Genomic DNA, 18,252 nt, shown 5'->3' on the forward strand with positions numbered 1-18,252 from the left:
AAATCTCAAACATAAACAAACGACGTCCCTCCACTTCCGGGTCAATATCTTTTTCACCTGACTAAGAAAAAACCTTAACCATTTTCCATACAATGGCGACATCCAGTGGAAGCAGTAGAAACTGCGCATTTACTGATTAGAATTCTGGTTTGCCCAAAACAATCCATTGAACATAGAGGAACTTAACAATAAAAAAGTTAGTCCTCAGGGTTTTGACTGCTATATAAGTTCTGTTATACTTACAGATATGATTCAAACAGTTTTAGAAACTTCAGAGTGTTTTCTATCCAAATCTACTAATTATATGCATATCTTATATTCTGGGGATGAGTAGCACGAAGTTGAAATTGCGCACGCTATTTTTCCCTAAGTGAAAACTCTGCACCCTATCATCAAGAAGTTAATAAACTGTGGCTGGCCCATCCGCTCCTTGTTGGTTAATAAACTGTGGCTGGCCCGTCCGTTCCTTGTTGGTTAATAGACTGTGGCTGGCCCTTCCTTTCCGTTTTGCTTAACCTTTTACGGGGGCAGCCCGACACCTGTACACTTATGACAACATCCAGCTCAAAGTGCAGGGCGCGAAATTCAAAATATTTTTTTTTTTAAATATTTAACTTTCACACATTAACAAGTCCAAGACACCAGATGAAAGGTGCACATCTTGTGAATCAAGCCAACATGTCCGATTTTTAAAATGTTTTACAGGGAAGACAAAATATGTAAATCTATTAGCTAACCACGTTAGCAAAAGACACAACTTTTCTAACTCCATCAGTTTCTTACTCCATCAGGTGCTATCACAGATTCGACCAAATAAAGATATAAATAGCCACTAACCAAGAAACAAATTCATTAGATGACAGTCTGATAACAACATATTTATTGTATAGCATATGTTTTGTTCGAAAAATGTGCATATTTCATGTATAAACCATAGTTTACATTTCAGCTACAATCCGAAATTGCACCGAAAGCAGCCATAATATTTACAGACACCAACGTCAAATAGCTAATTACTCATCATAAAACATTTCTGAAAAATACATAGTCTGCAGCAATTGAAAGACATGGATCTTGTGATTCCAAACAATATTTCCGATTTATTAAATGTTTTACAGCGAAAACAAAATGTATCGCTATATTAGCGTAGCTACAATAGACAGACACAATTGGGCGCCCACGGCCAGTTCACATGCACGACAGATATATGAAATAACATCATAAAATGGGTCTTACTTTTGCTGATCTTTCATCAGAATGTTGAAGGTGTCCTCTGTCCAGATGAGTTGTTGTTTCGATTCAGAATGGCAAATTTCCCTCTTCAATTAGCATTGGCACTAGCCGAGTGGCATGAATTTCTCCAACGTAAACACAGTCAGAGGACGGAACAAGGCAAAACTCCCGAATAAAGTTTCAATAATCTGATTAAACTATATTGAAAAAACATACATTACGATGATATGGTCACATGTATAAAAAAAAATTCGAGCCGGAGATGTTAGCCGTTCGGTACGAAGGCAAAACAGAAGTCAATCCCACTTCCTTCAGAGTACTGGAAGTGGACGGTCACGTCAAAGAAATAGTTTTTTTTCCACCACAGAACAAGATGAGCACAAAAAATTATTTTCTGACATCCTCTTTACACCAATAGGAAGGCGTATAGAGTGTCAGCAGACTCCTAAGTGTCAAGACCATGTATAGGCATCAAGTTGAAAAGAGCATCGATTTCTGACATTTCACTTCCTGGTCAGGAAAAGTGCTGCAGAAGGACTTCTGTTTCACTCAGAGAAATAATTCCAACTCTTTTAGAAACTAGAAAGTGTTTTCTATCCAAAAATAATAATAATATTCATATTGTACGAGCAAGATTTGAGTAGGAGGCCGTTTGAAATGGGCACGATTTCACTGGCTACTCAACACTTTGCCTTGCAGCCATAAGAAGTTAATAAACTGTGGCTGGCCCTTCCACTCCGTGTTGGGTAACCATTCCCTTTCTTTCTCCTCTTGGGTAAGCATGCCCTTTCTTTCCGACAGTGCCTTGCCTTGACAGTGTTCTGTATTCAGTATTTGTGTGACAATCCACTTCCTTTCTCTCCGGGGCTGCCTATCCTTCATCAGCTTAGTGTCAGCTTGTGCCTATTAGACAGATAGGGCTTCCCTCACATCTTTTCAGGGAAAGGGATTTCAATGTTTCTCTGTGGCAGGGCTCTCTAACCCTGTATCTAGAGAGCTACCCTCCTGTAGGTTTTGCTACAACCCCAGGTGTAACTAACCTCATTCAGTTTAAGTGGCGGACGTAAACGTAATGGCGGACTGAACGAAGTTATGTAGAGCACCTCAAGATAAAACGTAATATTCAATATCTGCAAGTTAGACTAAAATATTAGCACTACATAATCTGGTGGGTGATAACCTTCAATCTGGATAATAACACAAAACAAATCTTAAGACTAGAGACATTTATCGACAAATATTACGAAAACAAGCAACACCCAAACATGATGGAGAGTAAGACAGGGGGACCGATTTCTTCTATAGACACTGATGATTTAATATTTTCACCACCGGGAATGGTAAAGGTCGAAACCGATCTGTTAAAATCAATAAATGACAAACTGGATATACTTGAATTAGTTAGTAAGGATATAAAAGAGTTGAAGGCAAGCCTAGAGATGAGTGATGAAAAACCTGCGACATTGGAGAAGGAAACACACAAGCTAAAAGGGACAGTCAATAAGATTGAAACCGAAATGAATGAAATTAAAAAGGGGAACACCGTTCTGAGGGAAGCCTTACTGGACATACAAACTAGATCAATGAGAGAGAATCTGGTACTTACAGGTATCCAGGAGATAGAAGGGGAAGTTCCTGAATCTGTAGTTAGAGAGTTCCTCCTTACAGCGCTTCAGATTCCACGCGAAGTTATCGACAAAATCCAACTTGAACTTGTACACCGCTTCGGACAGAGAGGCCAAAGGTATGAACGCCCAATCGTTGCCAAATTTGCTTCATTTAAAGATAAAATAATGGTTAAAAGCCTGGGTAAAAGACTTGCTGGGACCAAAATTGGCATGAATGATCAGTTTCCGAAGGAAATTGCAGAACGGCGCAAAGTTCTGTATCCAATTTTCAAAGAAAATAGATTCAAAGCGAAACGAGTAGCTCTCGTCGTTGATAAACTATATATTGATAACCAGTTGTTCAGAGACACAAAGACTACTCCATGGTTATTAAAAAAATTACAAAGTTCTCATAAATGAGGAAAATAAACACAATTCTAGCCCGGTTATGGATTGTAACAATACAATAAAAAATATAGCTTTTCTATATATCTTCACATATTGAACACACAAGCACTAATTCAACATAGTGAAGATAAAAAGTAAGTAAACAAATTGAACACACAAGCACTAATTCAACATAGTGAAGATAAAAACTAAGTCAACAGAAGGCACAGTATGTGTGGATGGTGTGGTGTGTGTTTATTTTTTATTTTATTTGTTATGTTTGGAAAGTTGAGTGAGTGAGTAATGAAATGGTGGCAAATCCCAGAGCCAATGTATTGCTGTGAGCCGGGGTATGAGAGGGCTTCCAATGTTGTTCAGATGATGGATATACTTTTATAATGAATTATACGTCTTATTTATTTATTGTCCTATCATGGGGAACTACATTTTTAAAATAAATTATTTATAATTATTTCTTATCCTATTTTAATGGTAAGGTCCATGGCCCTATACCCTAGACACCCACCTGAATGACCCAGATACTAAGGAGAAGTCCCTAACTGTTTTATGTGCCTGCTGTAAGCAGTCTGTATGCCGCTAAAATGAGGTCAGAGACCAAGAGCAGCACTGCCCCCTCAAGATTCTGAGCCTGCTTGGCAGGGTTGGTCCTGCAAAGCCAAAGCCCCCTAAAGGGAGAGCATAATATACAAGGAAATTCTCAAAGCTGCTAATGAGAACCTTGACGACCTTGTACCTAACCGGTGGGGATTCCGGTGGGGTGCCCCCACCCAGGCAGTGGCAGTGCTGGCAACACTAGCTGCAGTAACCCATGGGGACGGGGTCACACTCGGACATTCAGAGAGGGGGTATATTATTGTGACCCTGGTGGCACAAAATCAAAGTCGGACTGCATGGAGATGCTTGGGAATATGGTCATTACGGGTGACCGTATTGTGGGTGTTTCAGGAAGAAGGTGTACATTTGACCTCCATCATCTAGGATGTGACAATGGTAAATAAAAGCTCCCAATTTTTACCCATTTTTTGCGCGGTCTTGCAGGCCTTCTCATGCAGCTGCAACTGCAAGTGCATTTGTAAATCATGACCTATCTTGAGTTGGGCTCTGGGATGGTGCAATTGTTGAGAAACTGAGCTTATGGTTGTGTGGGGGTAAGGGTTGAGCGTGTGTGGGTGTATGTGTCTATCCCACAACTGTTGCGAAGGAGTAAAAGATGTTAGGGACAATAGAGGATGATCCACAGCTATATATAATACAAATCGAGGTGAGGGCGATGGAAATGCATTTGTCAGTTGATCTAATTCAATTCGGTAAATGGCACTGTGTTCTCTTTTCAAAGGATGGATCCCAGTCGGTTCAGGGCTATGGGATACAGGGGGTCGAGGGTGGTCTGCCGGGCATTGAGGTGAAAACCCGACTCGGGATGAGGAGGGCTTTTAGCGGGAGGAATAGTAGGGACCAATTGGAGGTTTACTTAGTAGCAATGCAAATATCATGGTACATCTATATAGACACTCAATCATCATTTTACTTTTTATTGGTACGTTTACAAACATATATTTTGATAAAAATAATTGAAAGTTGTGTCTCATTATGGTAAGTGGTGAAATAAATATAGCCAGTTACAATTGTAATGGCTTAGCAGATAATAAGACAAGACGATCAGTATTTACCTGGCTAAAAGAGAAGGATTATAATATCTATTGTTTACAGGAAACCCATTCAACAGTTTTAGATGAAGTTTTGTGGAAAAAGAACTGGGGGGGCGAAATATATTTCTCCCATGGACAAAGAAATTCAAAAAGGGTGATGGTTTTAATTAACAATAATTTTGATCCAAATGTGCAACTTGTCCAAACAGATCCTCAAGGTAGATGGATTATTTAAAATATGTTATTGGACAATAAACAGATATGGCTTATTAACCTATACGGTCCGCATAATGATGATCCAAGCTTCTTTGAAAATATATATACGAATTTATCAACTCTACAAGCAACACTAGACTCTATTATTATAGTGGGAGATTTTAATACGGACTTAAATACATCTATGGACCGGAAAGGAAATCACACTACAAACTCTCACCCTCGGGCACTTAAGGAAATCATGAATGTCATGGATATATTGGAATTAGTGGATATATGAAGACTTAAATACCCTGACCTAGTGAGATATACATGGCGGAGGCTTAATACCCTGACCTAGTGAGATCTACATGGTGGAGGCTTAATACCCTGACCTAGTGAGATATACATGGCGGAGGCTTAATCAAGCTAGTCGTCTTGACTACTTTCTTATACCATTCTCTCTGGCACCAAAAGTTTAAAAAGTGTTGATAGGGGAGGGGCCAGAATGCGGTCGGATCATCACATAATTGGCATATATATTACTCTTACAGATTTCCACGTGGGCGAGGATATTGGACATTTAATCAAAGCCTACTAGATGATAAATTGTTTAGAACTAGGACAGAAGAATTTGTAACTGACTTTTTCAGACATAACATAGGTACAGCAGATCCCCGTATTGTGTGGGACAATTTTAAGTGTGCCTTTAGAGGCAATGCAATTCAGTACTCATCTATAAAACAAAAGCAATTTAGATCAAAAGAGTCCATATTAACAAAGGAAATTGAAGGACTAACAGTACAGTTAGATAGCAATAAAAACGGTACCATAGAGGCACAGAATAAGTTAGATGAAAAACAAAAAGAAATGGAGGAAATTATTCAAGAAAGATGCAGTGTAATATATTATACAAATAAAGCGAACTGGATGGAATATGGGAGAAAATGCACCAAATTCATTTTCAATCTTCAATATAAAAATGCTACCAAAATGTTTTATTAAAACTTGTTACAAATGATGGAGTCACGCATGATTCACCAAATGATATTTTGAAAGAGGAAGTAAAGTACTTTAAGAATATGTTTTCGTTTCAGGCTCCTCCATCTCCACTAACTGAAACTAATTGTATGGATTCTTTTCCTAATAATAATGTAAAATTAACATCTGTACAGATCAACTCATGTGAAGGCCAGATTACAGAGGAGTAACTGCTTGATGCAATTGGGGCGTTTAAGGATGGGAAAACTCCAGGGCTGGATGGCATACCAGTGGAAGTATACAAAACTTTTTTTGATATACTCAAAGGACCATTGTTAGCTTGTTTTAACCACTTATATATAAATGGTAGATTATCAGACACGCAACAAGAAGGTCTGATATCATTATTACTGAAACAGGACCCAAGTGGTATATAAAAAGATCCAGTCCATTTAAAAAATTGGAGACCTCTTACACTTCAGTGTTGTGATGCAAAAATCCTAGCAAAATACTTGGCGCATAGAATAAAACAAGTATTGTCAGATATTATTCATCCTAATCAGACAGGTTTTTTTACATGGACGATACATTGGAGATAATATAAGACAAGTACTGGAAACAATAGAACACTATGAAATATCGGGGACACCAGGCCTGGTTTTCATAGCTGATTTTGAAAAGGCTTTTGATAAAGTACGACTGGAGTTTATATATAAATCCCTAGAATATTTCAATTTTGGGGAATCTCTTATTAAATGGGTTAACATTATGTATAGTAACCCTAGGTGTAAAATAGTAAATAATGGCTACATCTCAGAAAGTTTTAAACTATCTAGACGAGTAAAACAAGGTTGTCCACTATCGGCATATCTATTTATTATTGCCATCGAAATGTTAGCTGTTAAAATTAGATCAAACATCAATATTAAGGGATTAGAAATCCAGGGCCTAAAAACTAAGGTGTCATTGTACGCTGATGATTCATGTTTTCTTTTAAAACCACAACTAGAATCTCTCCACGGCCTCTTAGAGGATCTAGATACATTTGCTATCCTCTCTGGATTAAAACCAGATTATGATAAATGTACCATATTACGTATTGGATCACTAAAAAATACACATTTTACATTACCATGTAGTTTACCAATTAAATGGTCTGACGGAGATGTGGACATAATCGGTATACAAATCCCAAAAGAAAGAAATGATCTCCCTCCAATAAATTTTTATAGAAAATTAGCAAAAATAGATAAGATCTTGCTACCATGGAGAGGAAAATACCTGTCTATTTGTGGAAAAATCACCCTGATTAACTCTTTAGTCATATCACAGTTGACCTATTTGCTTGTGGTTTTGCCTACACCTAGTGACCTGCTTTTTAAATGATATGAACAAAAAATATTCAATTTTATTTGGAACGGCAAGCCCGATAAAATTAAAAGGGCCTTGTTATATAACGAATATGAATTCGGAGGGCAGAAATGATTAAATATTAAAGTATTAGACCTCTCACTAAAGGCATCAGTCATACAAAAGTTATACTTAAATCCAAACTGGTTCTCTAGTAAATTGGTACGAATGTCTCATCCTATGTTCAAGAAGGGCCTTTTTCCCTTTATTCAGATTACACCTGCTCACTTTCAGTTGTTTGAAAAGGAAATAATCTCCAAAATATCTTTATTTTTTAAACAAGCCTTAGAAAGTTGGTTGCAATTTCAGTTTAACCCACCTGTAAGGATGGAAGAAATAGTACAACAAATATTGTGGTTAAATTCAAATATAGTAATTGATAAAAAAAAATGTATTTATCGAAGAAATGTTTAAAAAAGGTATAATTTTAGTGAATGATATCATAAATAGGACTGGTGGAGTTATGTCAAACATGCAGCTAACACAGACATATGGAAATGTCTGCTCTACCCAAAATTACAACCAATTAATTCCAGCATTACCACAAAAATGGAAGAGGCAAGTAGAAGGGGAAAAAAGTAAGGAAATTGTATGTCGGCCATGTATTAAAGAACATAAATGGTTAAAGAAAAGTGTGATAAATCGAAACATATACCAATTTCATTTAAGGACCAAAAAACGGACAGCTGTGCCATATAAATTGCAAAATAGTTGGGAAGAGATTTTTGATGTACCCATTCCATGGCACATGGTTTATGAATTGATACGCAAAACAACGCCGGATTCAAAACTTTTTTCAATTTAAATTACTATACAAAATTCTTGCAACTAATAGAATGTTATATATATATATATATATGGGGGATACAATCTTCCCAGCTCTGCAGATTCTGCTGTGAGGAGGCAGAGTCATTAGATCATTTATTTTGGTATTGTCCATATGTAGCTCGTTTTTGGTCACAGGTCCAGGAATGGCTGAAGAATTGCAACATTTGCCTAGAACTAACGCTACAGATAGCAATACTGGGGGATTTGAAAAGCCATAGTCAATCAATCAATAATATAATAATTATTTTAGCAAAAATGTTAATTTTTAATTTACAATCTGTAGAAGCTATGAGAATAGGAAGGTTCAAATCTTTTGTGAAGCATCACAGCACAGTTGAAAAATATATGGCAAATAAAAATCCAAAATGGATGATGTTGGAGATAGATGGGAAGGGTTGAGTGGAGCTGAAGGGTGGGACTAATAACAAGATAAACAATGTAGGGCATACGGGGATCTGTGAAATGTGTATAGGTTCGGAGCTTTTGTGAAATAGCACAGTTACAAGTGGAAATCAAACAGAATGGACTTCAGAAATAGAGGAAGGACTAAGAACAAACAAGAGAGAACTATTGTAAAGTAGACTGTCTGTAAAATGTATATAAGATGTAATAATTGAAGGTAAAAGCAGAAGTGTTTATTAGTTTACTCCAATTGGGGGATCAGTGGTAGGGTTTGCGGGGAATAATAATAAAGGTATATTCTTTAAAAAAGTATATATGTCTATATAGGTATGTGTATGTATATATGTGTATATGTATGCATACGTGTATGGATATATATATTTACCCCAAAAATATGGGGGATTGGAAATGATGCAGTCAATTACATTGGAAGTAACATTCTTTCCGCAATATTAAGCTGATCCACCCCTAAAATAAAAAATAAAAAAACTCTTTCAATTTATTGAACAAGATAATTATTAATGAGTTACAGGATGGTAGCTCTCCAGAAACAGGGTTGGAGAGCCCTGCAGTCTATCATGACAGCTGTGATTACTCTGACGGACCTGGTGTTGTCTTCTCCTCCTTCTCTCCCCATGCAGTCATTATGAGCAGGACCGCAATGCGCTCAAGAAGAGGGAGTGGGAGCGGCGGACTCAGGAGGTGCAGCAGGACGAAGATCTCTTCTCCTCTGGGTTTAATCTCTTTGGGGAGCCATACAAGGTAAGGGCCTGGGAAGGAAGAAAGGAAGGAAGGAAGGGCGTGAGGAGTTGGGAAGGAGGTCAATCAGCATGCAGCATCCCATCTCCCATCACTTTTCCTAGGGCATCGCCTGGCAGCAAGCATGATGTAAGTTGCTTGATAAAATAAGTTTATACTCCCAGCTTCTACACCCCTCCCTAATAGACCCCAGCTTCTACCCCCAATTATTCCTCCAGCTTCTACCCCCCATTATACCCCTAGCTTCTACCCCCCCCATTATACCTCCAATTTCTGCCCCCCATTATAAAACCCAGATTCTACCACCCCCATTATTCCTCCAGCTTCTACCCCCCTATTATTCCCCCAGCTTCTATCCCCCATTACTCCCCCAGTGTCTACCCCCTCATTATAACCCCAGCTTCTACCCCACCTAATATTTCCCCAGCTTCCACTCCCCCCATTTTACACCTGCTTCGACCCCCTCATTAAACACCCATCTTCTACCCCCCCATTATATAACCAGCATCGCCCCCCATTATACCACCAGCTTCTACCCCCCCATTATTACGCAAACTTCTTATCCCCATTATTCCTCCAAATTCTACCCACCATTATACACACATTCTCTACCTCTACCCCCCCATTATACCTACAGCCTCTACCCCCCATTATACCCCAAGCTTCCACCACCCATTATTCCCCAAGCTTCTACACCCACCCCATAATACTACCATCTTCTACCACCCTTCCCCATTATACCTCCAACTTCTACCCCCCCCATTATTTCTCCAGCTTCTACCCCCCCATATTTCTCCAGCTTCTACCTCCCCATTGTACCCCCAGCTTCTACCCCCCTATTATTCCCCCAGCTTCTACCCACATTACAAGCCCAGCTCCAACCCCCTCCCCACTATGCATCCATCTTCTACCCCCCATTATACCCCCAGCTTCTACCCCCCTATTATTCCCCCAGCTTCTATCCCCCATTACTCCCCCAGTGTCTACCCCCTCATTATAACCCCAGCTTCTACCCCACATAATATTTCCCCAGCTTCAACCCCCCCCATTTTACACCTGCTTCGACACCCTCATTAAACACCCATCTTCTACCCCCCTGTTTACGCACAGCTTCTAACCCCCATTATACGTACAGCTTCTACCCCCCAATTTTCCCCCCAGCGTCTACCCCCTTATTATACCCCCAGCTTCTATCCCCCTATTATTTCCTCAGCTTCTAACCCCCTCCATTATACATCCAGCATCGACCCCCATTATACTACCAGCTTCTATCCCCCATTATTACTCAAACTTCTTATCCCCATTATTCCTCCAAATTCTACCCACCATTATATACACATTCTCTACCCCCCCCCCATTATACCTACAGCTTCTATCCCCCATTATACCCCAAGCTTCTACCACACATTATTTCTCCAGCTTCACACAGCTTCTACCTTCCAATTATTCCCCCTGCTTCTACCCCCAATTATTTCTCAAACTTCTACCCCCCATTATTCCTCCAACTTCCACCCCCCCTATTATACCCCAAGCTTCAACCCCTCCCATTATACCACCTACACCCCACCCCATTATACCCCATCTTCTGCTCCCCCATTATTCCCCAGCTTCTATTCCCCAATTATTCCCCCAGCATCTACCCAATTATACCCCCAGCTTCTACACCCCCCATTATACTCCAGCTTTTACCCCCCATTATTCCCCCAGCTTCTACTCCCAATTATTCCTCCAACTTCTACCCCCCATTATTCCTCCAACTTCCACCCCCCATTATAGCCCAAGCTTCAACCCCTCCCATTATACCACCAGCACCCCTCCCCATTATACCCCATCTTCTGCTCCCCCATTATTCCCCAGCTTCTATTCCCCCATTATTTCCCCAGCTTCTACCTCCCCCATTATTCCCCCAGCTTCTACCCCCATTATACCCCAGCTTCTACTACCTTTATACCCCCAAGTTTTACACCCCCCCCATTATACATCCAGCGTTGACCCCCCATTATACCACCAGCTTCTACCCCCCCATTATTCCTCAAGCTTCTACCTCCCCATTATACCCCCCAGCTTCTACACCCTCATTATACCCCAAGCTTCTACCTCACATTATTCCTCCAGCTTCACCCAGCTTCTACTCCCAATTATTCCTCCAACTTCTAACCCCAATTATTCCTCCAACTTCTACCCCCCCATTATTCCTCCAACTTCCACCCCCCTATTATACCCCAAGCTACAACTCCTCCCATTATACCACCTACACCCCGCCCCATTATACCCCATCTTCTGCCCCCCATTATTCCCCAGCTTCTATTCCCCCATTATTCCCCCAGCTTCTACCACCCCCTATTATTCCACCAGCTTCTACCCCCCATTATACCCCAGCTTCTACCCTCCCATTATTCCCCCTGCTTCTACCCTCATTATGCCCCCAGCTTCTGCTCCACCGTTACTCCCACAGCTTCTACTCCCTCTTTATTCCCCCAGCTTCTACTCCCCCATTATTCCCCCAGCTTCTACCACCCCTTATTATTCCACCAGCTTGTAACCCCCCCCCCCCCCCCCCATTATTCCACCAGCTTCTAACCCCCCATTATTCACCTAGCTTCTGCCACCCCCTATTATTCCTCCAGCTTTTACCCCCATTATACCCCAGCTTCTACCCCCATTATTCCCCCAGCTTCTACACCCCCACATTATACTCCAGCTCCTACCCCCCATTATTCCTCAAGCTTCTTCCCCCCATTATTCCTCAAACTTCTACCCTCCATTATACTCCCAGCTTCAACCCCTCCCGTTATACCACCTACACCACCCCATTATAACTCAGCTTCTGCTCCCCATTATTACCCCAGCTTCTACTCCCTGATTATTCCTCCAACTTCTAGCCCCCCCCATTATTCCTTCAACTTCTACCCCCCATTATTCCCCTAGCTTCTACCACTCCCTGTTATTCCACCAGCTTCTACTCCCCCATTATTCACCCAGCTTCTACCACCCCCTATTCTTCCTCCAGCTTCTACACCCCATTATACCCCAGCTTCAACCACCTCATTATTCCCCCAGCTTCTACTCCATTATATCCCATTATAACACCTACACCCCCCATTATACCCCAGCTTCTACTCCCCCATTATTCCCCCAGCTTCTACCTCCATCATTATTCCCCCAGCTTCTACTACCCCCTATTATTCCACCAGCTTCTACCCCCCATTATACCCCAGCTTCTACTACCCCCTATTATTCCACCAGCTTCTACCCCCCATTATACCCCAGCTTCTACCCTCCCATTATTCCCCCTGCTTCTACCCTCATTATGCCCCCAGCTTCAACCTCTCCCATTATACCACCTACACCCCCCCATTATACCCCAGCTTCTGCTCCACCGTTATTCACACAGCTTCTACTCCCCCTTCATTCCCCCAGCTTCTACCACCCCCTTTTATTCCACCAGCTTCTAACCCCCCCATTATTCACCTAGCTTCTGCCACCCCCTATTAATCCTCCAGCTTTTACCCCCATTATACCCCAGCTTCTACCCCCATTATTCCCCCAGCTTCTACACCCCCACATTATACTCCAGCTTCTACCCCCCATTATTCCCCAAGCTTCTACCCCCCATTATTCCTCAAACTTCAACCCCTCCCATTATACCACCTACACCACCCCATTATAACTCAGCTTCTGCTCCCCATTATTCCCCCAGCTTCTACTCCCCCATTGTTCCCCCAGCTTCTACCACTCCCTATTATTCCACCAGCTTCTAACCCCCCCATTATTCCACCAGCTTCTACCCTCTATTATTTCTCCAGCTTCTACCCCCCCCCATTATTCCCCCAGCTTCTACCCCATTATACCCCCAGCTTCTACCCCCATTATACCCCCAGCTTCTACACCCCCGCCCATTTTACTCCAGCTTCTACCCCACCATTATTCCCCGAGCTTCTACCTCCACCATTATACTCCAGCTTCTACCCCCATTGTTCCCCTAGCTTCTACCCCCCGTTATTCCTTTAACTTCTACTCCCCCATTATTCCTCCAACTTCTACACCCCCCATTATACCCCCCGCTTCAACCCCTTCCATTATACCACCTACACCCCCCATTATACCCCAGCTTCTGCTCCCCATTATTCTCTCAGCTTCTAAGTCCCCATTTTCCCCCCAGCTTCTACTCCCCATTGTTGCCCCAGCTTCTACCACTCCCTATTTTCCACCAGCCTTGCCCCCCCAGCTTCTATCACTCCCTATTTTCCACCAGCCTCGCCCCCCCCCCATTATTCACCCAGCTTCTACCCCCCATTATACCCCCAGCTTCTACACCCCCGCCCCATTATAGTCCAGCTTCTACCCCTATTATTCCCAGAGCTTCTACCCCCCCATTATTCCTTCAACTACTCTCCCCCCATTATTCCTCCAACTTCTACACCCCCCCATCATACCCCCAGCTTCAACCCCTTCCATATATACCACCTATACCCCACCCCCATGTATAGATGTAGAGAACACATCCAAGTAGTTAATTCCCTGTTCCTGACCGGTCTCGTCAGTCTGTTTCCAGTCTACTCTGGCTCCTCCAGTCTTTGGGCTAGTAGTTAATATCCTGTTCCTGACCAGTCTCGTCAGTCTCTCTCCAGTCTACTCTGGCTATTCCAGTCATTGGGCGAGTAGTTAATCCTCTTTTCCTGACCGGTCTCGTCAGTCTGTCTCCAGTCTACTGTGGCTCCTCCAGTCGTTGGGCTCCATCAGTGTCTGCCAGTCTGCCAGTCTCCAAATGCACAGTTTTCCTCGCCTGCCAGATCTGTGTGTGTTCTCTTTGTGTGTTACTAGATGAATGAGATGCCACAGATGGTCTAAACAGTTTTTCTATAGCGGGTGAATAGCAGCTTGTTCTATGCCTACCGATATGTGCTATGACTTTATGTTATATTAATTAAAGGAATTGGAGACCACTGACTGCATTCAAGCAGATTACTGTCCGTATGGGGGCTACAGGCATAGACAGCTAGTGTGGACAGGATAAGATATCACAGACTTTGAAGTGTTCCAAATGATCTGCTTCTCTATATATTTTTTAATGCTTTTCTTTACATGCCATGATGATATTATGTTTTGCTGTAGCATGTATTACATTGTGCATCAAACACATCCCTTAGGTCCCATATTGTCCATATGAATGATGTACAGTAGAGTAATGATAAATGTGAAAGACGATTACACCTTTCTCCTATAAGTCATGGAGGTGCCAAGCAGTCTCAGTCCTTCATGTATCCCCTGCTCTCAGTATGATGTATCCATTGGCTGACTGGCTGCAGACAGATACTAGAGAAGAGAGTGTGTGTGTGTGTGTGTGTGTGTGTGTGTGTGTGTGTGTGTGTGTGTGTGTGTGTGTGTGTGTGTGTGTGTGCGTGTGCGTGTGCGTGTGCGTGTGCTAAGCAGTGTCAATAGAGAGGGATTCTCCTGTGGATGTGTTGTGAGAGCAGGATCAATGGGAGGCTAAGGTGTGAGGGCAGTCAGGCCACTGTTCCCTAGCCAAGCCTGAGATCTCTCAGCTAACTAACTGGACAGATTCGAGACTCAGTAAAGAGGACAGTCATGTGTTCTGGAACCTAATTTCCCTGACTGAAAGAAGTAGGAGGAGCGGGCGCTCAGATGAAGATGAACGGGCATGTTCTGTGTGTGTGAACGTGTGTAACTATACTTGTAACTATACTTGTGGGCACCAACTGGGGACGTTTTGATAGTCCCCACAAGGTCAAATGCTATTTCTAGGGGGTTTAGGGTTAAGGTTAGAATTAGTGTTAGGGTTAGAATTAGGTTTATGGTTAAGAACTAGTGTTATTTTATTTATTTTTTTATTTTTTTCACCTTTATTTAACCAGGTAGGCAAATTGAGAACACGTTCTCATTTACAATTGCGACCTGGCCAAGATAAAGCAAAGCAGTTTGACACATACAACAACACATAGTTACACATGGAGTAAAACAAACATACAGTCAATAATACAGTGAAAAATAAGTCTAAATACAATATGAGCAAGTGAGGTGAGATAAGGGAGGTGAAGGCAAACAAAATATATATATAAATAAATAAAAATATAAAAAGGCCATGGTGGCGAAGTAAATACAATATAGCAAGTAAAAACAAAAACACTGGAATGGTTGGTTTGCAGTGGAAGAAGGTGCAAAGTAGAGATAGAAATAATGGGGTGCAAAGGAGCAAAATAAATAAATACAGTAGGTAAAGAGGTAGTTGTTTGGGCTAAATTATAGATGGGCTATGTACAGGTGCAGTAATCTATGAGCTGCTCTGACAGCTGGTGCTTAAAGCTAGTGAGGGAGATAAGTGTTTCCAGTTTCAGAGATTTTTGTAGTTCGTTCCAGTCATTGGCAGCAGAGAACTGGAAGGAGAGGCGGCCAAAGGAAGAATTGGTTTTGGGGGTGACCAGAGAGATATACCTGCTGGAGCGCGTGCTACGGGTGGGCGTTGCTATGGTGACCAGCGAGCTGAGATAAGGGGGGACTTTACCTAGCAGGGTTTTGTAGATGACCTGGAGCCAGTGGGTTTGGCGACGAGTGTGAAGCGAGGGCCAGCCAACGAGAGCGTACAGGTCGCAGTGGTGGGTAGTATATGGGGCTTTGGTGACAAAACGGATGGCACTGTGATAGACTGCATCCAAATTATTGAGTAGGGTTTTGGAGGCTATTTTGTAAATGACATCACCGAAGTCGAGGATTGGTAGGATGGTCAGTTTTACAAGGGTATGTTTGGCAGCATGAGTGAAGGATGCTTTGTTGCGGAATAGGAAGCCGATTCTAGATTTAACTTTGGATTGGAGATGCTTGATGTGAGTCTGGAAGGAGAGTTTACAGTCTAACCAGACACCTAGGTATTTATAGTTGTCCACATATTCTAAGTCAGAGCCGTCCAGAGTAGTGATGTTGGACAGGCGGGCAGGTGCAGGCAGCGATCGGTTGAAGAGCATGCATTTAGTTTTACTTGTATTTAAGAGCAGTTGGAAGGAGAGTTGTGTGGCATTGAAGCTCGCCTGGAGGGTTGTTAACACAGTGTCAAAAGAAAAGCCAGAAGTATACAGAAAAGTGTCGTCTGCGTAGAGGTGGATGAGAGACTCACCAGCAGCAAGAGCGACATCATTGATGTATACAGAGAAGAGAGTCGGTCCAAGAATTGAACCCTGTGGCACCCCCATAGAGACTGCCAGAGGTCCGGACAACAGACCCTCCGATTTGACACACTGAACTCGATCAGAGAAGTAGTTGGTGAACCAGGCGAGGCAATCATTAGAGAAACCAAGGCTGTCGAGTCTGCCGATGAGGATGTGGTGATTGACAGAGTCAAAAGCCTTGGCCAGGTCAATGAATATGGCTGCACAGTACTGTTTCCTATCGATAGCGGTTAAGATATCGTTTATGACCTTGAGCGTGGCTGAGGTGCACCCATGACCAGCTCTGAAACCAGATTGCATAGCGGAGAAGGTATGTTGGGATTCGAGATGGTCGGTAATCTGTTTGTTGACTTGGCTTTCGAAGACCTTAGAAAGGCAGGGTAGGATAGATATAGGTCTGTAGCTGTTTGGGTCAAGAGTGTCCCCCCCTTTGAAGAGGGGGATAACCGCAGCTGCTTTCCAATCTTTGGGAATCTCAGACGACACGAAAGAGAGGTTGAAAAGGCTGGTAATAGGGGTGGCAACAATTTCAGCAGATAGTTTTAGAAAGAAAGGGTCCAGATTATCTAGCCCGGCTGATTTGTAAGGGTCCAGATTTTGCAGCTCTTTCAGAACAGTTTGTGTTGCAGGAAGCAAATTTCTGCTTGAAAAAGCTAGCCTTGGCTTTTCTAACTGCCTGTGTATACTGGTTTCTAGCTTCCCTGAAAAGTTGCATATCACGGGGGCTGTTCGATGCTAATGCAGAACGCCATAGGATGTTTTTCTGTTGGTTAAGGGCAGTCAGGTCAGGAGAGAACCAAGGGCTATATCTGTTCCTGGTTCTAAATTTCTTGAATGGGGCATGCTTATTCAAGATGGTGAGGAAGGCATTTAAAAAAAATATCCATGCATCCTCTACTGACGGGATGAGATCAATATCCTTCCAGGATACCTCGGCCAGGTCGATTAGAAAGGCCTGCTCGCTGAAGTGTTTCAGGGAGCGTTTGACAGTGATGAGTGGAGGTCGTTTGATCGCTGACCCATTACGGATACAGGCAATGAGGCAGTGATCGCTGAGATCTTGGTTGAAAACAGCAGAGGTGTATTTGGAGGGCAAGTTGGTTAGGATGATGTCTATGAGGGTACCCGTGTTTACGGAATTGGGGTGATACCTGGTAGGTTCATTGATAATTTGTGTGAGATTGAGGGCATCAAGCTTAGATTGTAGGATGGCTGGGGTGTTAAGCATGTTCCAATTTAGGTCGCCTAGCAGCACAAGCTCTGAAGATAGATGGGGGGCAATCAGTTCACATATGGTGTCCAGAGCACAGCTGGGGGCAGAGGGTGGTCTATAGCAGGCGGCAACAGTGAGAGACTTGTTTTTAGAGAGGTGGATTTTTAAAAGTAGAAGTTCAAATTGTTTCGGAACAGACCTGGATAGTAAAACAGGACTCTGCAGGCAATCCTTGCAGTAGATTGCAACACCGCCCCCTTTGGCCGTTCTATCTTGTCTGAAAATCTTGTAGTTAGGGATGAAAATGTCAGAATTTTTGGTGGTCTTCCTAAGCCAGGATTAAGACACGGCTAAAACATCTGGGTTGGCAGAGTGTGCTAAAGCAG

At 42.4% G+C, this 18,252-nt stretch overlaps 1 protein-coding gene across 1 annotated transcript in view; it reads left to right on the forward strand.

Annotated features, from left to right (window-relative positions):
- Positions 1–18,252, forward strand: part of LOC129827608 (AF4/FMR2 family member 2-like) — a 344,455-nt gene that overhangs the window by 78,683 nt on the left and 247,520 nt on the right. The window contains exon 2 of the mRNA XM_055888597.1: positions 9,355–9,475. Within this exon, the coding sequence (XP_055744572.1) occupies positions 9,355–9,475 (121 nt within the window). The remainder of the gene's footprint in view (positions 1–9,354; positions 9,476–18,252) is intronic.

The sequence above is a fragment of the Salvelinus fontinalis genome, chromosome 29 (assembly GCF_029448725.1).
Source record: "Salvelinus fontinalis isolate EN_2023a chromosome 29, ASM2944872v1, whole genome shotgun sequence".
In the NCBI taxonomy this organism is placed as follows: Eukaryota; Metazoa; Chordata; class Actinopteri; order Salmoniformes; family Salmonidae; genus Salvelinus; species Salvelinus fontinalis.